At 59.0% G+C, this 20,443-nt stretch overlaps 1 protein-coding gene across 1 annotated transcript in view; it reads right to left on the reverse strand.

Moving 5' to 3' along the window:
• Positions 1–4,128: 4,128 nt before the first annotated feature.
• ASS1 (argininosuccinate synthase 1) overlaps positions 4,129–20,443 on the reverse strand; it is a 28,241-nt gene continuing 11,926 nt past the window's right edge. The window contains exons 9-15 of the mRNA XM_064171102.1: positions 18,294–18,384; positions 15,800–15,884; positions 15,007–15,071; positions 10,430–10,561; positions 7,034–7,190; positions 4,955–5,020; positions 4,129–4,409 (exon numbers count right to left, since the gene is read on the reverse strand). Coding sequence (XP_064027172.1) covers positions 4,355–4,409; positions 4,955–5,020; positions 7,034–7,190; positions 10,430–10,561; positions 15,007–15,071; positions 15,800–15,884; positions 18,294–18,384 — 651 coding nt within the window. The 3' untranslated portion in view covers positions 4,129–4,354. The remainder of the gene's footprint in view (positions 4,410–4,954; positions 5,021–7,033; positions 7,191–10,429; positions 10,562–15,006; positions 15,072–15,799; positions 15,885–18,293; positions 18,385–20,443) is intronic.

Raw genomic sequence — 20,443 nt, forward strand, 5'->3', positions numbered from 1 at the left:
CAAACCTATTCCCATCCACGCAAGGGGAAGCACTGAAGGTCTCAGTTTCCACTTCCCATCTCTCACCCCCGCCCAAGCCAGAGGAGAGGGCAGGAAGGCACCAACGGCCGTGGATCCAGTTACCTGCAGCCAACAAAACCTACCTGTCCCATCCTGCCTGCTCCCTCTGCCCCCCGCTCCGGGGGGACAAGCCAGCAGGACCCCCGAGCACGCCCGGGTGGCTGCCCAGCACGATCGAGTGACCAGATGGACGTGGGGCTCACGCCGCAGCCCCCTCCGCGGGTCCCTGCTCCCCCCCGAGCCGGCTGAGCTTTGACGTCTCTGTCCCCCCGGGGCAGCCTTTTGTCAGGGGCGTGCAGAAGGGCCCCTGTGTCCCTCTGATCCCCCCGGCCGCAGCATAAAGCTGGCTTTCAGGGCCCCGCCGTTGGGAAAGTGCCGGGCAAGGAGCGAGGCAGCTCCTTGTGAAGCGCCGAGACAAAGCCACCTTGTTAGGGGGCTTACAAAGGCAGCATCTCCCCCTGCCCTGGGAAGCTGCCAACCGCCGACTCCCAACCTCACCACGGCGGTGGCTTCAGCAGCTCTGCGGTGCCTCAGCCCCCTGACCCGGGTGTGGGGCTCAGGGCACTGCTCCCCTGCTCCCAGGGACCCCTCGGGGCTGTGGCTCCAAAGGGCAATGGGAAGCGAAGGCTCTTTGCTGGGATCCAGCGGTTCCCCCAAGAGCACTGTCACTACCTGGTGCCCCTGCCAGGGCACAGGTGGCCCAGGCTGCCCAGGAGGTGGTTGAGGCTCCATCGCTGGAGACTTCCAAGGCCCGGGGCAGCCTGATCCCGTTGGAGGTGTCCCTGCTGCCTGCAGGGGTGTTGGACAAGGTGACCTCTGAGGGTCCCTTCCAGCCTGATGCAATCTGTGAGTCTGTGACACCACAGCCCAGGGACCATCACCTGCACACAGCTACCTGACATGGGGGTGGGAGAAGAAGATTTTCTGTCTCTCCTTTGGGATAGATGGGCTGGGGACCATCCCCAAGCCCCCCACACATGTGCAAGTGGATGCCCAGGAAGGGACAGGAGGGTGGCACAGCCCCATAAGACCTCCCAGCTTTCCCCCTGCAAATCTTTGCTCACAGGGATCCACTGATGCCTTTTTCTGCCCCCTCAAATTAAAGTTTAAGCAGCAGCCCAGCAGCCCTACAGCTGCTCTGCCCCACCAGGACTTCCCTCCTGCTGCTCATCTCCTCTTACTGCCTTCTGCAGGGGAAAGTCCCTTCCTTGAGCATGGTTGGGTGATCTTTGCCTGACCTTCACCAGATCTGCTGGTGGCTCAGCCCAGCCTCTGACAGGCACCCCCAAGACCCTGCCCTGTTTTGCAGACCACCTCTGGGGGTTCCACACAGCGTGGCCAAACCTGAGCATTGTTCTGAGCCGCTCCTGGCAGCCCTTGCTCTGAGCTCCCCGTGCATGTTAAACCTCCCACCCAGCAATTACCTCAGCCTCCTGAGAGAGAGGGAAATTGATTCCGCCGTAGTGATGCAGCAGGCTGCAGGGCCAGCCTTGGCTGGTCAGCTGGCAGCAGCCAGCCCCTCTGGGCGTGGGCAAAGCTCTCCTGGGCACCGCAGCCAGCAGGGGAGACCTGCCTCTGCCGGCAGTCCCTAGGGATGGGCAAAGTGGGGCAGAGCCCACGTGGGGAGCTCCAGCGGGCAGCCAGAGCGGTGCCAGAACAAGCCGAGGAGCTTTCCCCTCTGCTCTGCCCTGTGCTGTGGGCTTGCCTCCCACCTACGCTTGCAGGTGGCACTTCAGCAGATCCACATTGCTCTTGGCACCATCCCTACACCCCCCTCCTCCTCCTCTCCCCGGAGAAATGCCATTCCCAGGTATACAGGGCCAGAGGGCACATCACCTGCTCTGCTTTGAGCCGGCAAACACGAGCTGCTGTTGCCACCCACGCTGCCCACCCTAGGTGCCCATTCTTCTCAGCCATTGCTCTGTGCCCATCGGGGCTGGGCAGGGCTGGAGGCAGCCTCCTCCCTGGGCCCAGCAGTGAATTGGATTGCTGCAGCTTTAAAGGGGCTGCAGCGCTCGGCGGCTGGCTGCGGGCTGGCGGCAGCGGGGAGAGCCGGAGGACACCTGCGGAGATCCTGTGCAGCTGGGGAAGATTAGGCTTTTCCACTAGACCAGAGCCATTACCTTCTTCCAATAAACCATCACTTCCGCTAGGAAAGCCTGCAGATGAGATATCGATTGCAGTGACCCCGGACCAGCCCTTCCCCGCAGCCTGCCAGGGTGGCAGAGCGGCCCCACGGCACACAAAAAGGGAGTGCGGCTCCACAGGGGCATCCCCGAGGAACCCAACCCCCCCCCGGCTGCAGAGGGTTGGCTCGGAGCAGGGTGGAGCTGGAGCAATGGGAGATGCTGTTGGGGGATGCCCACAGTGCAAAGAGGGGGTGCAAGGTCCCCAGGGGTATCCCCAGGTGGCCAAAGGTTGGCTCGGAGCAGGGTGGAGCTGGAGCAATGGGTGGAGCTGTTGGGGGCTGCGCAGAACCCCAGACTGCAGCTTGGAAGGGTCCTCAAGGACCATCTGGTCAACCTTTCTAGGTGATGGTGGAGTGGAAAGGAGCTAGCCCAGCAGCCTGGCAATCTGAGCCTTCAACCTGTCCCACATAGCAGACTCCAGCAGTTCCCTTGGGAGGTGATTCCAGTGCCCAGCTGTTCCCAAGGGAACGAGTCTCTCCTGGAGTCCAGTCAGAGCCTCCCCCTCAGCAGCCTGTCCCCACCACCCCTTGTCGTCTCCACATGGCTCCTTTTAAAAGAAAAGTCTCCATCTCCAGATCTCTTCTTGGGGTCCCTCCAGGCTCTTTCTCAGCTTTGCCATGGGGATGAGGAGACCTCAACCCAAGCTTGCCCCTCAGTGTTGTGGATTTGCTGCTGAAAACAAAGGGAGGGAGGGAACAGGGTGGCCCCACACAGCAGCTCCCCCTTCCCACACCCCACGGGGGTCAACCAGGCTCCCCCAGCCCCAAAACCCAACTCTTCTGACAGCCCTCTGCTGCTTTCTCCTCCCAAGATGGGCACTGCCAGTAATAGCAGGGAAAGGCACAGCCAAGCTGGGAAAATAGCAGGTTATTTGCCCAGCTGTGATGTCAGAGCTTGTCATGCTCACAGGTGCTGCAGCAGAGCTGGCAGGGCACACCTGGACCTCCCCAGATGACCACCACATCCCTCTATCCCTCTGGGGGCTGCAGAAGCCTTCCCCTTTTGGGTGGCAGCTCTGGTTTTTCACTCCCCAAACGGGTGGGATGTTGGCACACCCCTGCTGCCAGGATGGGGCTGCCTGGTGTCCTGCAGCTGTGCCAGGCACAGCAGGATGCAGCACAGTGAGTGCATCGGTGCCAGCTGTGGAGAACACCTCTGCTCTCAGCCTCAGGGCATCTCAGACCAGCTCCTTCCCCATCTTCAGAGGTGGGGAGAAGCACAGAGCTGGGTGGTGCACGGCTTAGAGCTTTCTTCCTTCCCTTCAGCTTCACAGAATCACAGAGTGCCAGGTTGGAAGGGGCCTCAAGGATCATCTGCCCCAAGCTGGCTTGGCAAGAGCATGGTCTGGCTCAAACGGCCCAGCTGAACCCTGAAGTGGCCCAGTGCTGGGGAGCCCACCACAGTTTTGGAGCAGATCTCTCTTGCCCTTCCAACCCTGCATCCCAGCCAGCTGCAAGGGATCCACAACCCACCCGGGCACGATGGGGAGAAGCCCAGTGCCCAGCCTGGAGTCAGCACTGCTGTCCTCCCACGAGCCACTCGGGGTGGGTTTGTTTCACCATCCTCTGTTCTTTTCTCTCCAGTATCCCCCAGGTCTGCACCAAAACTGTGCCAGAAGGAGAAAACCAAAATCTCCCAAAAGCTGAAAACTGAAATTCTCTAAACCCATCCTCACCCCTCCAGGGTGCCCTGCAGCACCCAGGGCAATGTGCCCCCATCGCCTCCCACCTTCACACCAAGGTACCAACAAACCCCTCCACGCCCTTCGCGAGCCACTTAACCCACGACAACCCCCCCGGAGGCAGGCTTGGGGGGGCTCTGGACCAGCAGAGCAAACAAACAAGGCAGGGATAAAGTCCAGCTCTCAACGAGCAGCCCCTGCGTGTGGCTGGAGGTTTATTGCTGGCCTCACTTCTGCTCTGGCCAACTTCATTTTCTCTTTTTTAACCCCTTCTTTTTCTCCCTCTCCCCCCAGATCATCTCAAAGTAACAAAGCCATCACCTCCGGCAGGCTCTGGGCGAAGCCAGTGACCATTCTAAACCATCACCACCGCAATTAGTGCTCCACGCAGCCAGCGCGGGCTGGGCGGCTGCTGCTGCTGCTGCTATTCATCCTGCTTCCCGGTGACCTTGCTCTGGAGCCGATGGTATTCCTTCAGCCTGGAAAAGAGATTTAACACACACAAGGAGGGGGGGAGAAACACAACCAAACCACAACTAAATTAATTGTAAATTAACAGTAATAACACCCATTTCCTATCAATTAATTGACACAGAATGAGGGGGCGTGAGGAGCAGGCGTTTGTTAAGGGCTGCACGGTTTAATTATTTCTTCCCCCCCCCCCCCCCCCCCCTCTTTTCCAAGAGATAATGTAATTAATTTATCTTAGAGGGGTGAGGGATGGGGGTGGGGAGGGGGCGCACAGAGGATCGGGGAGGACAAAGCAGTTAACAGGCGATGGGGAAATTAAGAGCCCATTATGTAAATGCAGTTGTTTTACAGCCTTGGAGCTGGGCTTGGGGCAGCGCGGGGGGGGAGGTGAGAAATAAGAAGGACCTGGAGACTGGTGGTGGTGAGAAGGCTGTAATCAGGCGGTGGGGGGGCTCAGGGGGAGGCTTTGGTGCGCCTCCGAAGTCTGAGCTGGGAAAGGGAAGAGCGCAGAGGGTGCTGGAGGGCTTTTTCCTCCCTCCTCGACCCCACAGACCTCAGCGAGTTGATGTTGATGAAGCCGGTGGCGTCTGCGGGCTCGTAGTCCCCTTGCACGTTCATGCTGCGGAGAAAAAGTCACTGTCACCGCCAGGGGAGGTCCTGGGGGCTGCTTTTGGGGAAGGGAAAGGACTTGGAGGAGCTCAGAGCTGCCGCCCTGCTCTGCTGCCGCGTCCTCGTCACTTGCTGGTGGGTGAAGAGGGCTTGGAGCAGGGTCCCCGACAGCCCCCGGAGAAGGAGCGAGTGGCTTCGGGAGCGGCAGAGCCACACTGACGGCGTCCTCAGGCTCCCTAAGTCCTGCTAGAGGCACAGCCCCAGATTTCCCTCCGTGGTCCTTCATTCGCATCATCCTTCCTCCACGTGTTTGTGTGTCAAGCAGGGATGCTTCGTGTCCCGGAGCTTCCACCAGGGACTTTGCCCCAGGCAGGGGATGTGGTCTTGGACAGGGGATGGGGCTCCGGGCAGGGGATGCAGTCCCGGGCAGGGGACAGTGCTCTAGGTGGGGGATGGGGTCCTAGACAGACAACTTTGCCCCAGGCAGGGGATGGGGTCCCAGACAGAGGACTTTGCCCCAGGCAAGGGACAGGGTCCCAGGCAGGTGATGAGGTCCTGGGCAGAGGCCGTTGCCCCGAGCAGGGCAGCAGTGCTGAAGGAGCCGTGCCCAGCACCAAGGGGTTCACGACTACAGCAGCCACTGCCTTGCTCCCACCCGGAGCTCACATCCCAGCTTCCCGTCCCCAAAAGCAGCATCCACCCAAATCCCAGCTCTGCTGCTTTCCTACGTCCCCAAACACAACTCATTTCCCAGAAACCACAAACCTTGAGGGAGGAAAGAAGGGGGAGAGATAAAGGAGGGGGGGGGGGGGGGGGGGGGGAGGAAAGAGGGGGAAAGGAGAGGAAAAAAAAGAGTTTACAATGATTTTACCTCCCCTGACGGGCTACAGAAAAACCTCTGGGCTTTTATTTTTGCTCATTGGAGTGGTTCTGACCTGCTCTATAATTACGTTACTTTCTACCTACTGTGCAGAGGCATTTCCACCCAGCTCTGCCTCTCACAGCTTTCTCTCGGGTTCCTGTGACGCCGTCACTCAAAGGCTTTCAAACCAGCGATGTAGAAATCAAGAAGAAAAGGAAAATGGTTGGAGACACAGGGAGAATAAGTGGCCCTGCTTTTCTCTCCCTCTCTCTCTTTTTCCTCCAGCCCACCCCCCCCCCCCCCCCGCCCCCCCCCCCACCCTGGCCCCATCTCCTCTTCTTTTTTTTTTCCTTCCCCCCTTTTTTTCATTCTGTTTTTTTTTTAATATACTTTATTCATTTAATCTCCCCAAGTGAGAATGTGAAGCATAATGAAGGGTTGGGATGGATTATTAGGAGCTGTTGATTTCGAGAGGGAGGGAAAGGGGGGAGAAAAAAAGCTGGAGAAGAGAAAGAGAGAAGATAATTTGACATTTACTCCGACTGATCTAAACTGGTTTGGGTGTATTTATGGCTTATAAAGTGTTTAGAGAGATTGAAAGGGGATGGGGGGGGGGGGGGGGGGGGGGGGGAGAGAACCAGGGAGAAACAACGTCAAGGAAAAGGGAAAACCAGAGGGAAAAAATCATAGTGGCTGAAAAACAGAGCTTGAGCCTCAGCCAGGAGCTTGGCTGGCAGCATGGGGGGCACTGGGGATGGGACAGGGCAGGATGGAGTGGGATAGGATTAGGAGAGATGGGGTGAGATGGAGTGGGATGGCCCAGGATTGGATGGGAGGAAATCAGATGGGATGAAGATAGGATGGGATGAAGATGGAGTGCTGCAGGATGACATAGAGTGATGCAGTGCCATGGGATGCAGTAAGATAGGATGGGATGCAATAAGAAGGGATGGGATGCAACGGGATGAGATGAAATAAGATGGGATGGGTGCAACAGGATGGGATGCAATGGGATGAGATGGGAAGCAATGGGATGAAGCAGGGTGGGACCAGGGGCCTAGGTGGGGTGCAGGAGGATGGAATGGCATGAGATGCAACAGTAGGAATGGGATGCTGGCTGCCAGCACCTCTGCCCACCCTGGCCCCTCAGGCCCCTCTCACCTGACCAGCTCCTCGTTGTACAGGGACCGTGGGGACTCCCTGCCAAGGATGTAGACCTGGCCCTTGAAGACAGAGAGCTTCACAGTGCCCACCACAGCCTCCTGCGAGTGCCCGATGCAGTGCCGCAGGAACTCACACTCGGGGCTGTGCCAGAAGCCTGTGGACAGGAGACAGGGTCAGAGGGGGTACAGGGAGGGTGGGGGGCCCCGGGGTGTCCATGCAGGGGGCTGCACCCCTTTGAGTCCTGCAGGTGCTGGGTAACTTTCAAGGAATGAGCTGCAGCTGTGGGACTGGGAGAGGGAGATGAGGAGCTGGGACACCCAGGTGCAGCTCTGAGGGATGGAGACCTCATGAGTGTCTCTTGCTCTTGGTGGCCCTCAGGGCCCCGCTCAGGAGAGGAGACTGGAGCCAGCTGGCAGAGATGAGGCATCAGGCCTGGTGGAGATGAGGCATCTCCTTCCAGCCTTGCTGGGCAGAGGTGACCACAGAAACCAGAAGCTTGGTTAGGTTCATGAAACTGCTGCTCACAACTCACCACCTCAGGAGCACCAGGTGCAGACAGGCAGGTGGGGACACAACTAGTGGGGGGACCAGCTCCCAGCTCCCCAGGAGGGGATGAGCTGCCCCCAGCCTATTCCCATGCCTTAACTCCATCTAACCATGACCACGGCAAAAGCTCTTGCCGAAGTTGCAGGCAGCACAGCAGCCCCCTGGCACCTCGAGTGCCCAGCAGCCAGGCTGAAGCCCGGGACAGGTGCTGGGGCAAGGTGTGGGCACACCATGGCCCCCCAGAGCTCATCCTGCAGCAGCAGCTGTCAGTGCTGCCAGCCACTGCGGGCACACGAAGGGGCCACGGCCCTGCCTGTCACCCCCTTGCTCCCTCCTGTCCCTAAGCAGGCTAATTAGCCAGGGAACCCTTGGAGACCTGGAATAAAGCCTGGGAGATGGAGAAGGAGATAGAGGCAGGGAGAGAAAGAGCCCATTCAGCCCCTGGCTCATCCCAGGTTTTATCTTTCCCATCGCCCTCCCTGCACACCGGTGCCCTCTCACCTTTCCCTCCCCAGCTGGGCTCGGCCGAAGCCATTAAGGAAACAAACAATTTCTTTTCTTGCTTGGCCTCTTGGCCCCCAGCAGGGCCACAGCCTGCAGCCTGGTCCCCAGAACCAGCGTGGCCATGCTCTAAGGCACAGCACCAACCCCTGTGAGCCCTCGCCACCAAAACCACCTCTCTGCCTCATCATGGCATGGACAGGGGACTCAGAGACACCGGTCCGGCAGGGACACCATGCAGGGGGGGACCCCAGCTCCCCTGTTTTGTTAACCACCCTCCAGGTGCAACTGCAGCTCCTGCAGGGTTGGTGTGGGGTTGCCACATCCCCTTAAAACCCAGGCCACGTTAAAATAATAACCAGCTACTGAAATCCCACCTCGGCTGCTGCAGGTGGGAGGAAGCATCTCCCCCTCCCTACTCCCCCAGCACCACAGACATTCTCTGCTGGAAGTGATCCCCCTTAATGACCTCATCCTCCCCTAATGACAGCATGGGCAGGGGGACAATGGCATTTCCACACCTGGCTGTACCTGGTGGGACAGAGCTGGCTTCAAAGCCAGCCCTCCACAATGGGATCAATGGGGAGGGGGAAGATAAACGCCAATTGCCCTGCAATCAGGGACTAGGTGTGAAAGGAAGCTGAGCTCAAAGCCTGGCCTGGGGCACGGGGACCCACGGGTGCTGCCTGCAGTGTAGTCCTGACTTCCTCTGCCGGGAATGTCGTTTTCAGCCCTCCCATGCCCGGCAGCCTCCTGGCCCGGCAGGCTGCTCCCTGCAGCCTCAGCAGTGCTGGGGAGCTGAGCCGAGACCCCCCCAGACTCTGCCCATGGGAGTAGCTGAGCAGACTCAGACTGGAGCTGGTGGATGCATCGCAGTGGGGAGAGCAAAGTGGCTTCATTTCGGTCCCTAACTGCAGGTGCCAGCCCCCATCCCTTGTCCCTTATGGCTGCCAGTCCACCCTTGGCCGGTGCTGTCTTCGCCCGGGCCTGGCTGTGCTGCGGGAGGCTGGAGGAGGCTGGAGGAGGCAGGAAGCCACAACCCGCAGTGCCGCTGTGTGGGCTGCACACCACATAGCACAGCCAGGACGCTCCTGCCCCTCCTGCAGCCCCCTGCACCGCGGCAGCCAGAACCGTGGCGTCTCTCTGCCACACTCCCCTGGGCTTGTCCCTGCCAGGGTGCCAGGAGAGGAGCCTGGCTTCAAACCCCACCACGGGGATGGCTGCGCTGGGAAATGGGGGAAGCTGGTGAGGGGTCTGGAGAACAGGGTCGGGGAGGAGCAGCTGAGGGACCTGGAGGTGTTCAGGCTGGAGAAGGCTGAGGGGAGACCTCACTGCTCTCTACAGCTCCCTGAAAGGAACAAGCAACAGGACAAGAGGAAATGGCCCTCACATTGTGCCAGGGGGGTTTAGGTTGGGCACAAGGAACAATTTCTTCTCTGAAAGGGTTGCCAAGCCCTGGACCAGTCTGCCCAGGGCAGTGGTGGAGTCCTCATCCCTGGAAGGGATTCAAAGCCATGGAGATGTAGTGCTAAGGGACATGGCTGGTGGTGACCTGGCAGTGATGGGTTAAGGATTGGGCTCAAAGATCTTAAAGATCTCTTCCAACCAAAACGGTTCCATGACTCTGTGAGTGCTGTTGTGCTCCACCCAGGGTGTTCCATCCTGGTGGGGCAAGGGCAGGAGGAGAGATGGAGAGGGTCAGAGGGAAGAGCTGCAGGGTGATGTGGTGGTGGGGACCAAGGGACAGTGAATTACAGCCTGTGAGACATTCAGGTGTGCTGGGTGGAGGAAAGCAGAGCTGCTAGGCTGGGAGAGATGTGAGGAGCATTCCCCACCAGCATCACATCCCAAAGGCAGGCATGGAGCCCCTTGGCACAAAAGCAGAGCGTGGGGTCGAGCTCAGCCCTTGGCACAAATGAATCATAGAACCAGTCAGGGCTGGAGGGGACCTTCACAGGAAGGCTGGAGGGGATTCTTCACCAGGATGGTGGAGCTCCAAACCCCCTGCCATGGGCAGGGACACCTCACACCTAGGTCAGGCCGTCCAGGGCCTCATCCAGCATGACCTTAAACACCTCCAGGGACGGAGCTTCAACCTCCTCCCTGGGCAACCTGTGCCAGGCTCTCAGCAGCCTCATGCTGAGGACCTTCTTCCTAACCTCCAGTCTGAATCTCCTCATTTCTGGCTTCGTGCCCCTCGAGTAGCCTTGAACCCCACTCCTGAACCTCAGAGCCCCAAGTCCACGCACCAGCAGGACCTGCAACCTCCAGCAGTGAGGGAGGAGGAGGAGGAGGAGGCTGAAGGCTGGGAGGGGCTGCGGCAGCAGGGCCAGGCTGCAGACCTACCATTGTACACCAGCTCGGAGAACTTCGCCGCCAGCCCCTGCTTGATCCTCCTGACTTCGCGGTCCATGGTGAAGGCCTCGATATCGAGATGCGCCTGGTGGAGGACGGTCCCCGCTGGGGTCTCATAGATACCTGCCCATTTGGCCAGGCAGGGGGAGCGGCAGAGAGAGAGAGAGCAGCAAATGAGACCCAAACTGTCAGCAGATGACAAAAAATAATGAGTGGGCTGACAGGAGGAGCCGCGGCCGAGCGCACTCAGCGCCGGCTCGCCGCAAAATGCAGCTGTCATTATCTTCACGCTGGGGCCCAGACAAGTCCACTCTGCACCTCGTGGAGAAAATGCCTACGTTCCCCGCTCCGAGGCGGCGAAATGACAGGCTTTGGGAAGCCATCCCCCCGCCGCTCCCTGCCCGGCGCGCCGCGCCTGAAAACCTGCAATTAACGGCACGGCGCAGGGCCGCGGACCCTCCTCTGCCTCCCTCCTCTGCCTCCCTCCTCTGCCTCCCTCCTCTGCCTCCCTCCTCTGCCTCCCTCCTCTGCCTCCCTCCTCTGCCTCGCCTGCCGAGGAGCAGCCCCGCCAAGCGCTGAGGATACCTGGTGGCCGGGAGGGCTCGTTTGGGGTTGGCAGTGCCCCCTGCCCTCCATTGCGCAAGGGGCCGAGGGGGGCTGCGTTATCTGCTGGTGCCGGTGGGGGCCGGGGCGGGTTGCTGCTGCTGCCTTTGTTCCGGCCGGACGGGGATGGTTCGCTGCAGGGCGCTGGAACCGCGGGTGGCTGTGTCGTGCCACGTTTGGAACCCATCTACGGTCAGGGCTGCTCCACCAGCATCTCCCTGTCCCACCTCCCTCCGTGGGAATTGCTCACTTCCACGTTTGTGACATACCCATGGGCAGGGCTGCTCCACCAGCACCAGCACCAGGGAGGTCTTAAAGCCAGCTTGGGCTGACTGAAGGCTTGAGGTGTCTTGACCCTCACCTGCTGCCCATCTGCCTGCACCCCTGCCCATCCCAACTGACCTGATGCTAGAGGACCGGGGGCTGGAGGTGACAGGCAGGGCAGAGCCGGGGGGAGCTGACAGGCACTCTCCCAGCCTCACCGAGGAGAAAAGAGACACCTTCAAAGTGACACTGGCAGCGTCTCCAAGTGTCTATTTTCATCTCCCCGTGTTTACAGGAAAAAGACAGAGGTGTCAGCACAGCAGCCTGGAGAAGCTTCAATCACCCCATAATTACTGCTGGGGAAGGGGGGGCACCAGAGCAGGGGGGGCACGGAGGGGGGCAGCCGAGGAGACAGCTGCTGCTTAAAATTTCCTCATTTGTAACCTCTGCTGTCAGCTCACCTCCAGCCCAGCCGGGCTGAGTCTGGGCTCACTCCTGATGGCATCTGCATGGCATGGTGGCTTCCCGAGGGGACAAGGGGAGAGTGGTGAGGCTCGTGGGGACACCCTGCCCTTGGGGAGGTGCTGGCCACGGGAGGATGCTGCCCACAGGCCAATCACAGAATTAACCAGTTTGGAAAAGACCTTTGAGACCATCGAATGTAAGCCATCACCTATCCCTTCAAATTAGCTAACCCCTGGCACTCATGCCTCATGCATGCCACTTATGCCACTGCAAAAGTGCCTCATGCAGCCTCCTTTTAAACATCTCCAGGGATGGGGACTCCACCACCTCCCCGGGCAGCCCATTCCAATGCCAATCACTCTTGCTGTGAAGAACTTCTTCCTAACATCCAGCCTGAACCTGCTCTGGCACAGCTCGAGGCTGTGTCCTCTTGTTCTGTCATCGGGTGCCTGGCAGAAGAGACCAACCCCACCTGGCCACAGCCTCCTTTCAGGTAGATCCTGCCCACAAAAAGCTGCTTGCCATGACAAGATGCTGGCTGTGGTAAGATCATGGCCGAATTTCCACCACTGGTCTGGGACTGAGGCCAATCATGACTTGGTGTGGGTTCATTGCAGGGAAGAGGTTTTCCACTTCCCTCCTCCACCTGCTCAGCACATCAAGGGGAGGAAAAAAGGAAAGGAAGGAGAGAGCTGTGGGGAGGAGAAGCCCCAGATGAAGGCAACAGCTCTTTTGGCAGCAGCCATCCCTTCCTTCCCTCCTCCTCCCCACTGATTTCATTTACTTCACTTAATTAGCCCCCCTTTGGAGTTAAAAAGATAATTTGATAATGAGGATGCAAAAGGCAGGAGAGGCAGGGCCGCGGTCCCGCCGGCAGCCAAGAGCCCCTGGCTGGCTGCAGCTCCCCAGCATCCCATAATTACCACCACCCCCTCCTCTCCCCACACCTAAAACAAATGTGACAAAATGGAGTTAATGGGGCTGGGAGGGCTGCTGTGGGCACGCTCTGCTTGCCCTGTGCCTGTCAGCCCTTAACGAAGCTCAATTAGGAGCTTAGTAAAAATCAATGCAAATGAATTTTTCTCTTCTCCAGCTCCCCAGGCCGAGAGGTGATGGAGAGGAGGCACCTGGCAGGAGCCTTCACTGCCACCTCTGCAGGGCTCTGCTGTGCTGCTGCCTGCCTGTGCCTCAGTCTGCCCTGCAGCTGAGGAGTCCTGGGGTCAAGAGGGGCCCCAGGGGAGAGGGTGGTCCCTGTGCTGCCCTGAGGAACCTGCAGAGCCCCAGGCCCTGGAGGTTTATAGAGCCGTTTATGTTGGAAAAGCCCTTCAAGGTCATGGAGTCCAATCATTAACAATCATTAACCCGAGTTAACTAAGCCGCATGCCCAAGCACCACATCTCCAGGGCTTTCAGGCAGGGACAGTGACTCCACCAGCGCCCTGGCAGCCTCTCCCAGCGCCTGGCAACCTTTTCCGTGAAGAAGTTTTTCCTAAAGCCCAGCCTAAACCTGCCCTCCTGCAGCCTGAGGCCATTGGCCGGGGGAGGTGGTGGAGTCCCCACCCCTGGGGGTGTTTAAAAGGAGGCTGGGTGAGGCACTGAGTTCCATGGGTTAGTTAACGAGAAGGGTTAGGTGAGAGGTTGGACTCGATGATCTTAGAGGTCTTTTCCAACCTGGTTCATTCTGTGAGTCCCTCTCTAGTTACCTGGGAGAAGAGACCAACACCCACCTCATGACAGCCTCCTTTCAGGTAGTAAGGGACCATCTCCTCCGGGCTGCAAGCTCAGGCTCCATCTCCTGCCCTGTTGACCCCAGTGGGTCCTAAACACTTCTGGCAGGGCAGTGGTGGGGCCACTTCAGCTGCTCTGCACCCCCCCTTGCGGCACCCTCACTTGCTCCAGCACCCTCCCACCCCATCAGCTCTCCACCTCTCCCGCAGAACATCTCTCAGCGCAGATTCCTGGGAGGGTTTTGTTAACTCCCAATTACAAAACGAGGGGCAGGGAGAGAGCTGAGCCCCGAGGTCCCTGCGCCCCCCACTGCCCCCAGAGCTGCCCGTCCCGCCGTGCCCGGCGGCGCAGCGGCGGTGGCTGGGCCGTGTCAGGCAGCAGACAGACGTGACAGCTAAATGGGCTTTGGAGAAATTATTAAATGCTGGAAGGGTCACTAGAGCGTGTCAGTGGCTCTTCAAAAATCAAATGGATTCTGACAAATTACTCAGCAGCCTGCGTGCCAAGGCGCGGGCTGGCGCGGGAGGCTCGGGCTCTGGTTTTGTTCTGTGTGTGTGTCCCCCTCCTCCTTTCAGTTTTAATTCGATTATTCAAACCCAGATGGAATGATTTGGGGTTTTGTTTCCCTCCTTCCACGGCTGATGCTCTCAGGGAAGGGCTGGTGGGGAGGGAGGCTGCGGGCTGAGCATCATCCAAACGTTTGCTGCCGCCCTGTGCAGAGGGCAGGTTTAGGGAAAGGGAGCAGCTAATGAGTCGTTGATGAGATGGAAAACGAGAAGGTGGGGGTGAGGAGATAGGGAAGGGCCACGGAATGGTGGGGGTCGGAAGGCACCTCGGGAGGTGGTCAAGTCCAACCCCTCTGCCAAGGCAGAGCCGCTTAGAAAAGGCCATGTAGGAACATGCCCAGGTGGGCTGGGGATGGAGACCCCAGCAGCTGCCTGCGCAGCCTGCTCCAGGGCTCCAGCCCCCCTGTGTTAGTTTCTCCTCACGCTTAGATGCAACTTCTTACCGTGACGAGCTGCCTGCTCCCTTAGCCCTGCACAGGGCAGCTCGCTGCCTCCCGAGGTTGGCTGGTGGGGGTCAAAGTTCAGACTCAGCCTCAGACCCCCCCAAATAAATAAAAAATTGGGTTGGAAACTCCCCCCAGACCCCTGCACTTTGGAGCAGTGCTACAGAGTCTTGCACCCTCCAGGGCCTCCCATGAGCATCCTCCCTCATGAGGCCACAGCTTGGGGACAGGTCTCACTCAAGAGCTTGGTTCTGCAGTGCCACTGGAACCTCAGGGCTGGTGCAACCTGCATCACTGGCAGCAGGCAGACAGCTGCCTTTGTTAGTAGCCAGGCAGAGTCCTCTGGGCAAAAGGTGGTGAGGGGGAAGGAGCTGAGGGCTGTGGTGTGTCCTGAGCCAGAGCACCCCCAGCCGTGCTGAGCACCCAGCACATCCCACCAGGGCTTTCCCTTTTTGGCTGCTTTGGGGCAGGGGTGGCACTGCTGGTGGGCAACTGCTCACCTCTGGACTTCATCCCCACGAAGCGGTTCTCCACGATGTCGATGCGCCCCACACCATGCTTGCCCCTGCCCGGGAGAAGGGGGGGGTTGGACCGTGCCCAGATGGCAGCATGAGCAGCCCCTGAGCAGCACTGGTGACCCCCAGGGCAGGTGACAAGGAGGTAAGTGTGCTCCTTTCCCCTCAGCTTCATGGTGCCACCAGCCCCTCTGCTGCTGCGTGGCTGGGCAAGCCCCTAGGCATGTCTTTGTCCTGGTGGCAACAGAAGCCAGGCACAGGGTGGCATGGGGTACAAAACCCCAGAGGAACTGCTGCTGCAGGAGCAGGAGGAGAACAGGTCAATGAACCTGTCCAGAAGGTCTCTGTGCACCAAAAAAGTTGGATCTCCACCCAAACCAGACATTGAGCCACCTCGGGCAGGCAGTGAAAGGTGATGCCCCCCAAGGCGTGGCAGCTGGGGGCCTGGGGAAGAGCTGGGACCAGGGCCAAAGGGTGCCCTCACGCAGGGGGTGACCTGGGGGCTCAGGGCAGGGCAGCCCCTATCCACCTGGGAGGTGTCAGTGAGACTTTAGAGATTTCTCAGGCACAGGGAGTGAAATGCCAGCGGACTCCTGGCCTCCATGCCCAGCTCTGCTTGCTGGGACTCAGCTGGGACCACCCCATCCTCCCACTGCTGATCACCACCCCCGAACCCACCGGGGTGTGCCTGCTGCCAGCATCCCACATCCACCCCACCCTGGGGACGCTGCCCTGGCCCCCGCTGCCAGCCTGCTGGCAGGGCCAGCCTGGCACTCACGCGATGTCGTTCAGGTAGACGAAGAGCTCCAGGGCCGAGGAACGAGAGGCTCCATCCTTGGCGTTGGTGACTTTCACGGGGACACCTGCGGAGGCGGGGAGGGAGGAGGGGCAGCGTGAGGAACCCCCCCGGGCCGTCACCCCGCGGGCGTTAAATGGATGTGACAGATATGAACTCTAAATAACTTCTTAAGAAGGCAGAGCCGAGCTGGTGCCGGGCGGGAGGCGAGGGCAGGGGAGGGGAACCCTCCTCGGGAGAGGACTGAAATAAATAAATTAAACCCGGCCATAAACCCGTCGTGTCCCGGCCCCCCCCGGCCCCCCTGCCCCCCCGCCCGGCCTTTCCCCTCTCCTCTCCCTGCTCTCTTTTTTAGAGCCTGTGAAATTGCAACCAGGCCCTTCACTAATTGAATTTCACGCTCCGCGATTGTCTTAGGGCACAGCACCTTCTGTCCCACCAGCCCCTGCCACGGGGGGGGCTGACAAATGTGTGTCCCCTCCCTCTTGGCAGCGCAGGGGGATGGCCAGGGGGGTGGGACCCCCGCACCGGGGCGCAGCCGCTCGCACACGCACGCACACGCAGCCCTCCGCAGGGTGCTCCGCGCCAGCGGCTCAGGAGTGCCTCTCTTCGCCTTCCCCCTTCGCGTTTCCCTGTCCCCCCTCCCCGGTGTTCCTTTTTGCCTCTTTTTTTGCCTCCTCTCTTGCTTCTTTCTCCCTAACTTTTTCCCTTTCCCTTTCCCCCTTTCTTTTTCTTTACCCTCTCTTTTTCTCCACCCCTTCTTTCTTTCACTCTTTCTTTTCCCCTCTTTTATTTTTCCACCTCATTTTCTCCTTTCACCCCTCTCTTTTTACTCTCTCCTTTCTTCTCTGCTTTTTTTCCTCCCCACTTTTTTCTCTTTTTCTCCTCTTTTTTCCCCCTCATTTTTCCTTTGCCCCATTTTTGCCCTCTTTAACGTCTTCTCCTTCCTCTTCTTTCTCTTCCCCCTTCTCTCTTATCTTTCCCCTTCTCTTTTTTCCTTTTAAACTCCTCTTTCATCTTTACATCTTTTATTTTCCTCCTTTCTCCCCTCTTTTTTTTCCTCTCCTCCCCCCCCCCCCCCCCCCCCCCCCCCGTTTTTGGTTTTTTTTTTTTGCTTCTCCCCCTCTATTTTTTCTTCCTCCCCTTAATTTTTTTTGAGGGCACCGGGCAAAGAGCAAGGTGGGGACGGGGGGAGGTGGTGTGGCAGGGAGCAGGGGGGTGCTGCTGAATAGAAAGAGGCATTTTTCTTTAAGGGTGTGAAATGAGCAATAAATGTATTAGGAAGCTGACAAGGGGGCTGGGGGGCCCACAAAGAAAAGCGGTGCGGAGTTGGAGCCTAATCCCCCCTCCATCTGCCCTCCTCATTTCCATGGAACGCGCTATCAGTTGCCAATCAGCCTCAATGCCTCCCTTTCGAGTCTTTATTACTGACCCCCCCCCCCCCGCTTCTGATGGGGACTGTCAGCTCCCCCAAACCCACCCCCCCCCTCCTCTGCAGCCCCCTATTTGCCAGGGGGTTTATAAACCCAGTTGTAAATTGCTATTAAATGTAACTCGCGGCAATAATGAGCCTTAAGCTGCTTCTCGGTGCAGCATCCCCCCCCCGTCGGCGCCCTCCCCTCGCCCCCCGGCTCCTTTCTATGGGCAATTGGCCGGGGTCCGCCAGCCGAGCGCCCACAGTGGCGGGGCCCTTGTTGGCCAAAGCTGCTTAGCCCTGAAAATAGTTAATAATTAGATTAAAACTTCAAATAAATTAACTAGAGGCTGAATAGGCTCCTGGAGGGGAGGGGGTGGGGGCTGCTGGAAGGGATGGGGGCTGCTGGAGGGAAGGAAGGAGGGGGCGAGGGGGGCTGCTCCTTATAGGAGGATCGTTTTGATGGAGCAGGGATTCTGGTGGTGGGGAAGGGGTCCCCCTCCAAGCAGAGTCTTCCCCCTCCCGACTCTGGGCTGTGCTCGCTGCTGCTGCCAGGATGGTTGTGGCACAGGCACGGACGTGGCTGGTGGAGGTGGGAGATGCTGTCCTGTGCTCTCTCTGGGTGTTATCTCCAGGGCCGGACCCTACCGTGTGTCTCCCTCAGGGTGGGATGGGAGTGTCCCTGTCCTCTCCGTGCCATGTTGAGAGCACCACTGGACAAATCCTGCTGGAGCGTCTGCCCAGCTATGGCACCTCCTGGGCCCACCCTGTGTGAACAGGACCCCATACCCATGGCAGTGACCTGGCAGTGCTGGGTTAATGTTTGCATTCAGTGACCTGAAAGGTCTCTTCCCACCAAATGGGTCCATGGTTCTGCCACTACGCCTGGGGTGGGGGCTTGGATCCCTCACCAGGAGGCCCTGGTGAACTCCCTGAGACATCCACACACCTCCCAGCATGCTGCAAGTGCCATCCCAAGCCCTGATGCCACCCACTGGGGCTCACCCCACCTGCCACCTGCAGCCCCTGTCCTCCTGGGTTCAGCTGGGAGAAGATGCTTACCCCGCTCAAACTCGATCTGCAGCACGTCCGGGGTGTCAGGAGAGGTGGCTGGATCACAGGTCTTTGTGTACAGCCCGGGGGGGGCCTGATTCTGCCACAAGGGAAAAGAAGAGGGAGAGTCAGTGGCATTGGCACAGACAATGCTGTTGGCAGCCCCAACCCCTGTGTGCACCTCACACCCTAAAGCTCGGGGGTGGCACAGCACTGGTGCTCACCAGGGCCCCGGAACAAAGGGGTTGAAGGAATCAGCCAATTTTCCCCCTCAACTGATCTCATCTTTCCCTCCAATGCCTCCACAGCTGGAGGTGGGATGGCTGCAGAGGAGCAAGGCAGGCAGGGGAAGGCAGGACGCTGGCAGCGAGCGGCAGGGTGGGTGGGTAGTTGGGTGCCTGCATCCCTGTGCCCTGCCTGGGTTCATTCGGTGCTCACTGCAGAGCTGATGAGGAGTCCTGACCTCAGCAGGTGCTCCTGGCACCACAGCTCTGCCTCGGGGTCCCAGGGTTAATACACACAGGGGGAAATGGAGGAACAAAGCAAAAACCCATTTCAGAGCACAACCACCTTTGTGAATGGGTTTTCTTCTCCAGGTTTACAGGCAAGAGGCATCTTTTCCCCATCCGAGCCAGGGCACCAGAGCCTTGGGTGCCAGCCACACAATGCAGCAACCAAAGCAGGAGCCAGAAGAAAGGGGGGGGGGGGGGGGGGGGGGGGGGGGGGGGGGGGGCGTGGCAGTAAGAATTTTTAGGAAAGGTTTGCAGAAGAAGGGAGAGAGACCACAACAAAAACCCTTCCCAGCCCAGAGAGCAACTGCTTGGCAATTCTGTGTGTCCCCTTGGCACTCACATGCAATGCCACATGCTGACCCCAAAACACTTTCCCAGAGCAGTGTTGGCAAAGTGCTGTCTCGAAAGGGACCCACACACACCCACCCGCAGCTCCAGAAGGTGTAGGAGAGGGAAACTGAGGCACGGAGCACCCAAGGCATGAGCAAAGCAATGAGAAGGCAGAGAGCAAGCGAATGGCAGAGCTGGGCTGGGCCAGAGATGTCCTTGGCCAGCGCTGGTGGGAACTCAGCAAAGGAGCCTCCAGTGCCCTAAAGCCCCCACTGCAAGCAGCTCAGGTCGGGATTCTCCAAAGGGAGACACTCCTGCACATGTCTGAAGTAGTGGGGAACTGGCATTGCCCCCCAAACCCAGGCTGGTGAGAGTGGAGCTCTGGGCACCACTGCTCGGTGAGGCTCTGCCCGCACCCACCCACCTGGCCCACACTGCTCCCTGTTTCTCTTCTCCTTCTTAAAGCACTTTTCTTTTCCTGCTCACTTTCTCTTCCTTTCCCTCCTTTCCAGAGAGGATGAGAAGGGGCAGGTACAAAGCAAGTCAGGAGAGCCAAACCAAATACCAAACACAACAACAAACCAAAGCAATTTAGGAAAAGCTCAAAGAAAAAAGTCTTGACTTTTAAAAAAATATGAAGTTCTTCTCCTGTTTTCCCCCTGCTCACTTCTCCTCCTTTTTTTTTTTCCTTTTCCAAAGAGCCTAAGGAGGGTCCAGGTCCAAAGCAAGCCAGGAAGATCCTAAAGCAAGCCAGGAAAGCCCCAAAGAAGTCATTGCTCTAAAACCTAAGGGTGAGCTTTTGGGGAGCAAAAGGAATTTCTGTGCAGATGCTTCCATCTCGTTTTGACTTTCGAGCTGGGCAGCAAAGCTTTCATGAGCACTTGCTTTTGTTTTTGCCCGCTAAACAGCAGAGCCTGATCGCTGCCAGCACCCGGGAGGGTGGCAGCGTCCCGCGGCTGCAACACACCCCCCCCCCCCCCCCCCCCCCCCCCCCCCGGGACCCCCTTTGACCGCACCCCAATCCCCCCTGCAGCCGAACGGCAGGAAAGCAACAGCCAAACGGCAGGAATTGAGCCCTACCTACCCCAGCAACTCCCACCCACCCCCGGCCCCCTCCTCCGGCTCCCGTTCGACGCCGTCCTTGCCCCTTTCCCATGTTTCTTGCCTCCGCCGGGCCGCCCCCCCCAGCCCGGCCGCACACGCACGGATTACACGGGCTGAGGATTTCAATTTTACATCGTCTGGCCTTTCCTAGCCCCCATCACACTGATTAACCAGAGATGATGAAAAACTTGGAGTTCAAAAGGAAAAAAGAGA

The sequence above is a fragment of the Pogoniulus pusillus genome, chromosome 35 (assembly GCF_015220805.1).
Source record: "Pogoniulus pusillus isolate bPogPus1 chromosome 35, bPogPus1.pri, whole genome shotgun sequence".
Taxonomy (NCBI): Eukaryota; Metazoa; Chordata; class Aves; order Piciformes; family Lybiidae; genus Pogoniulus; species Pogoniulus pusillus.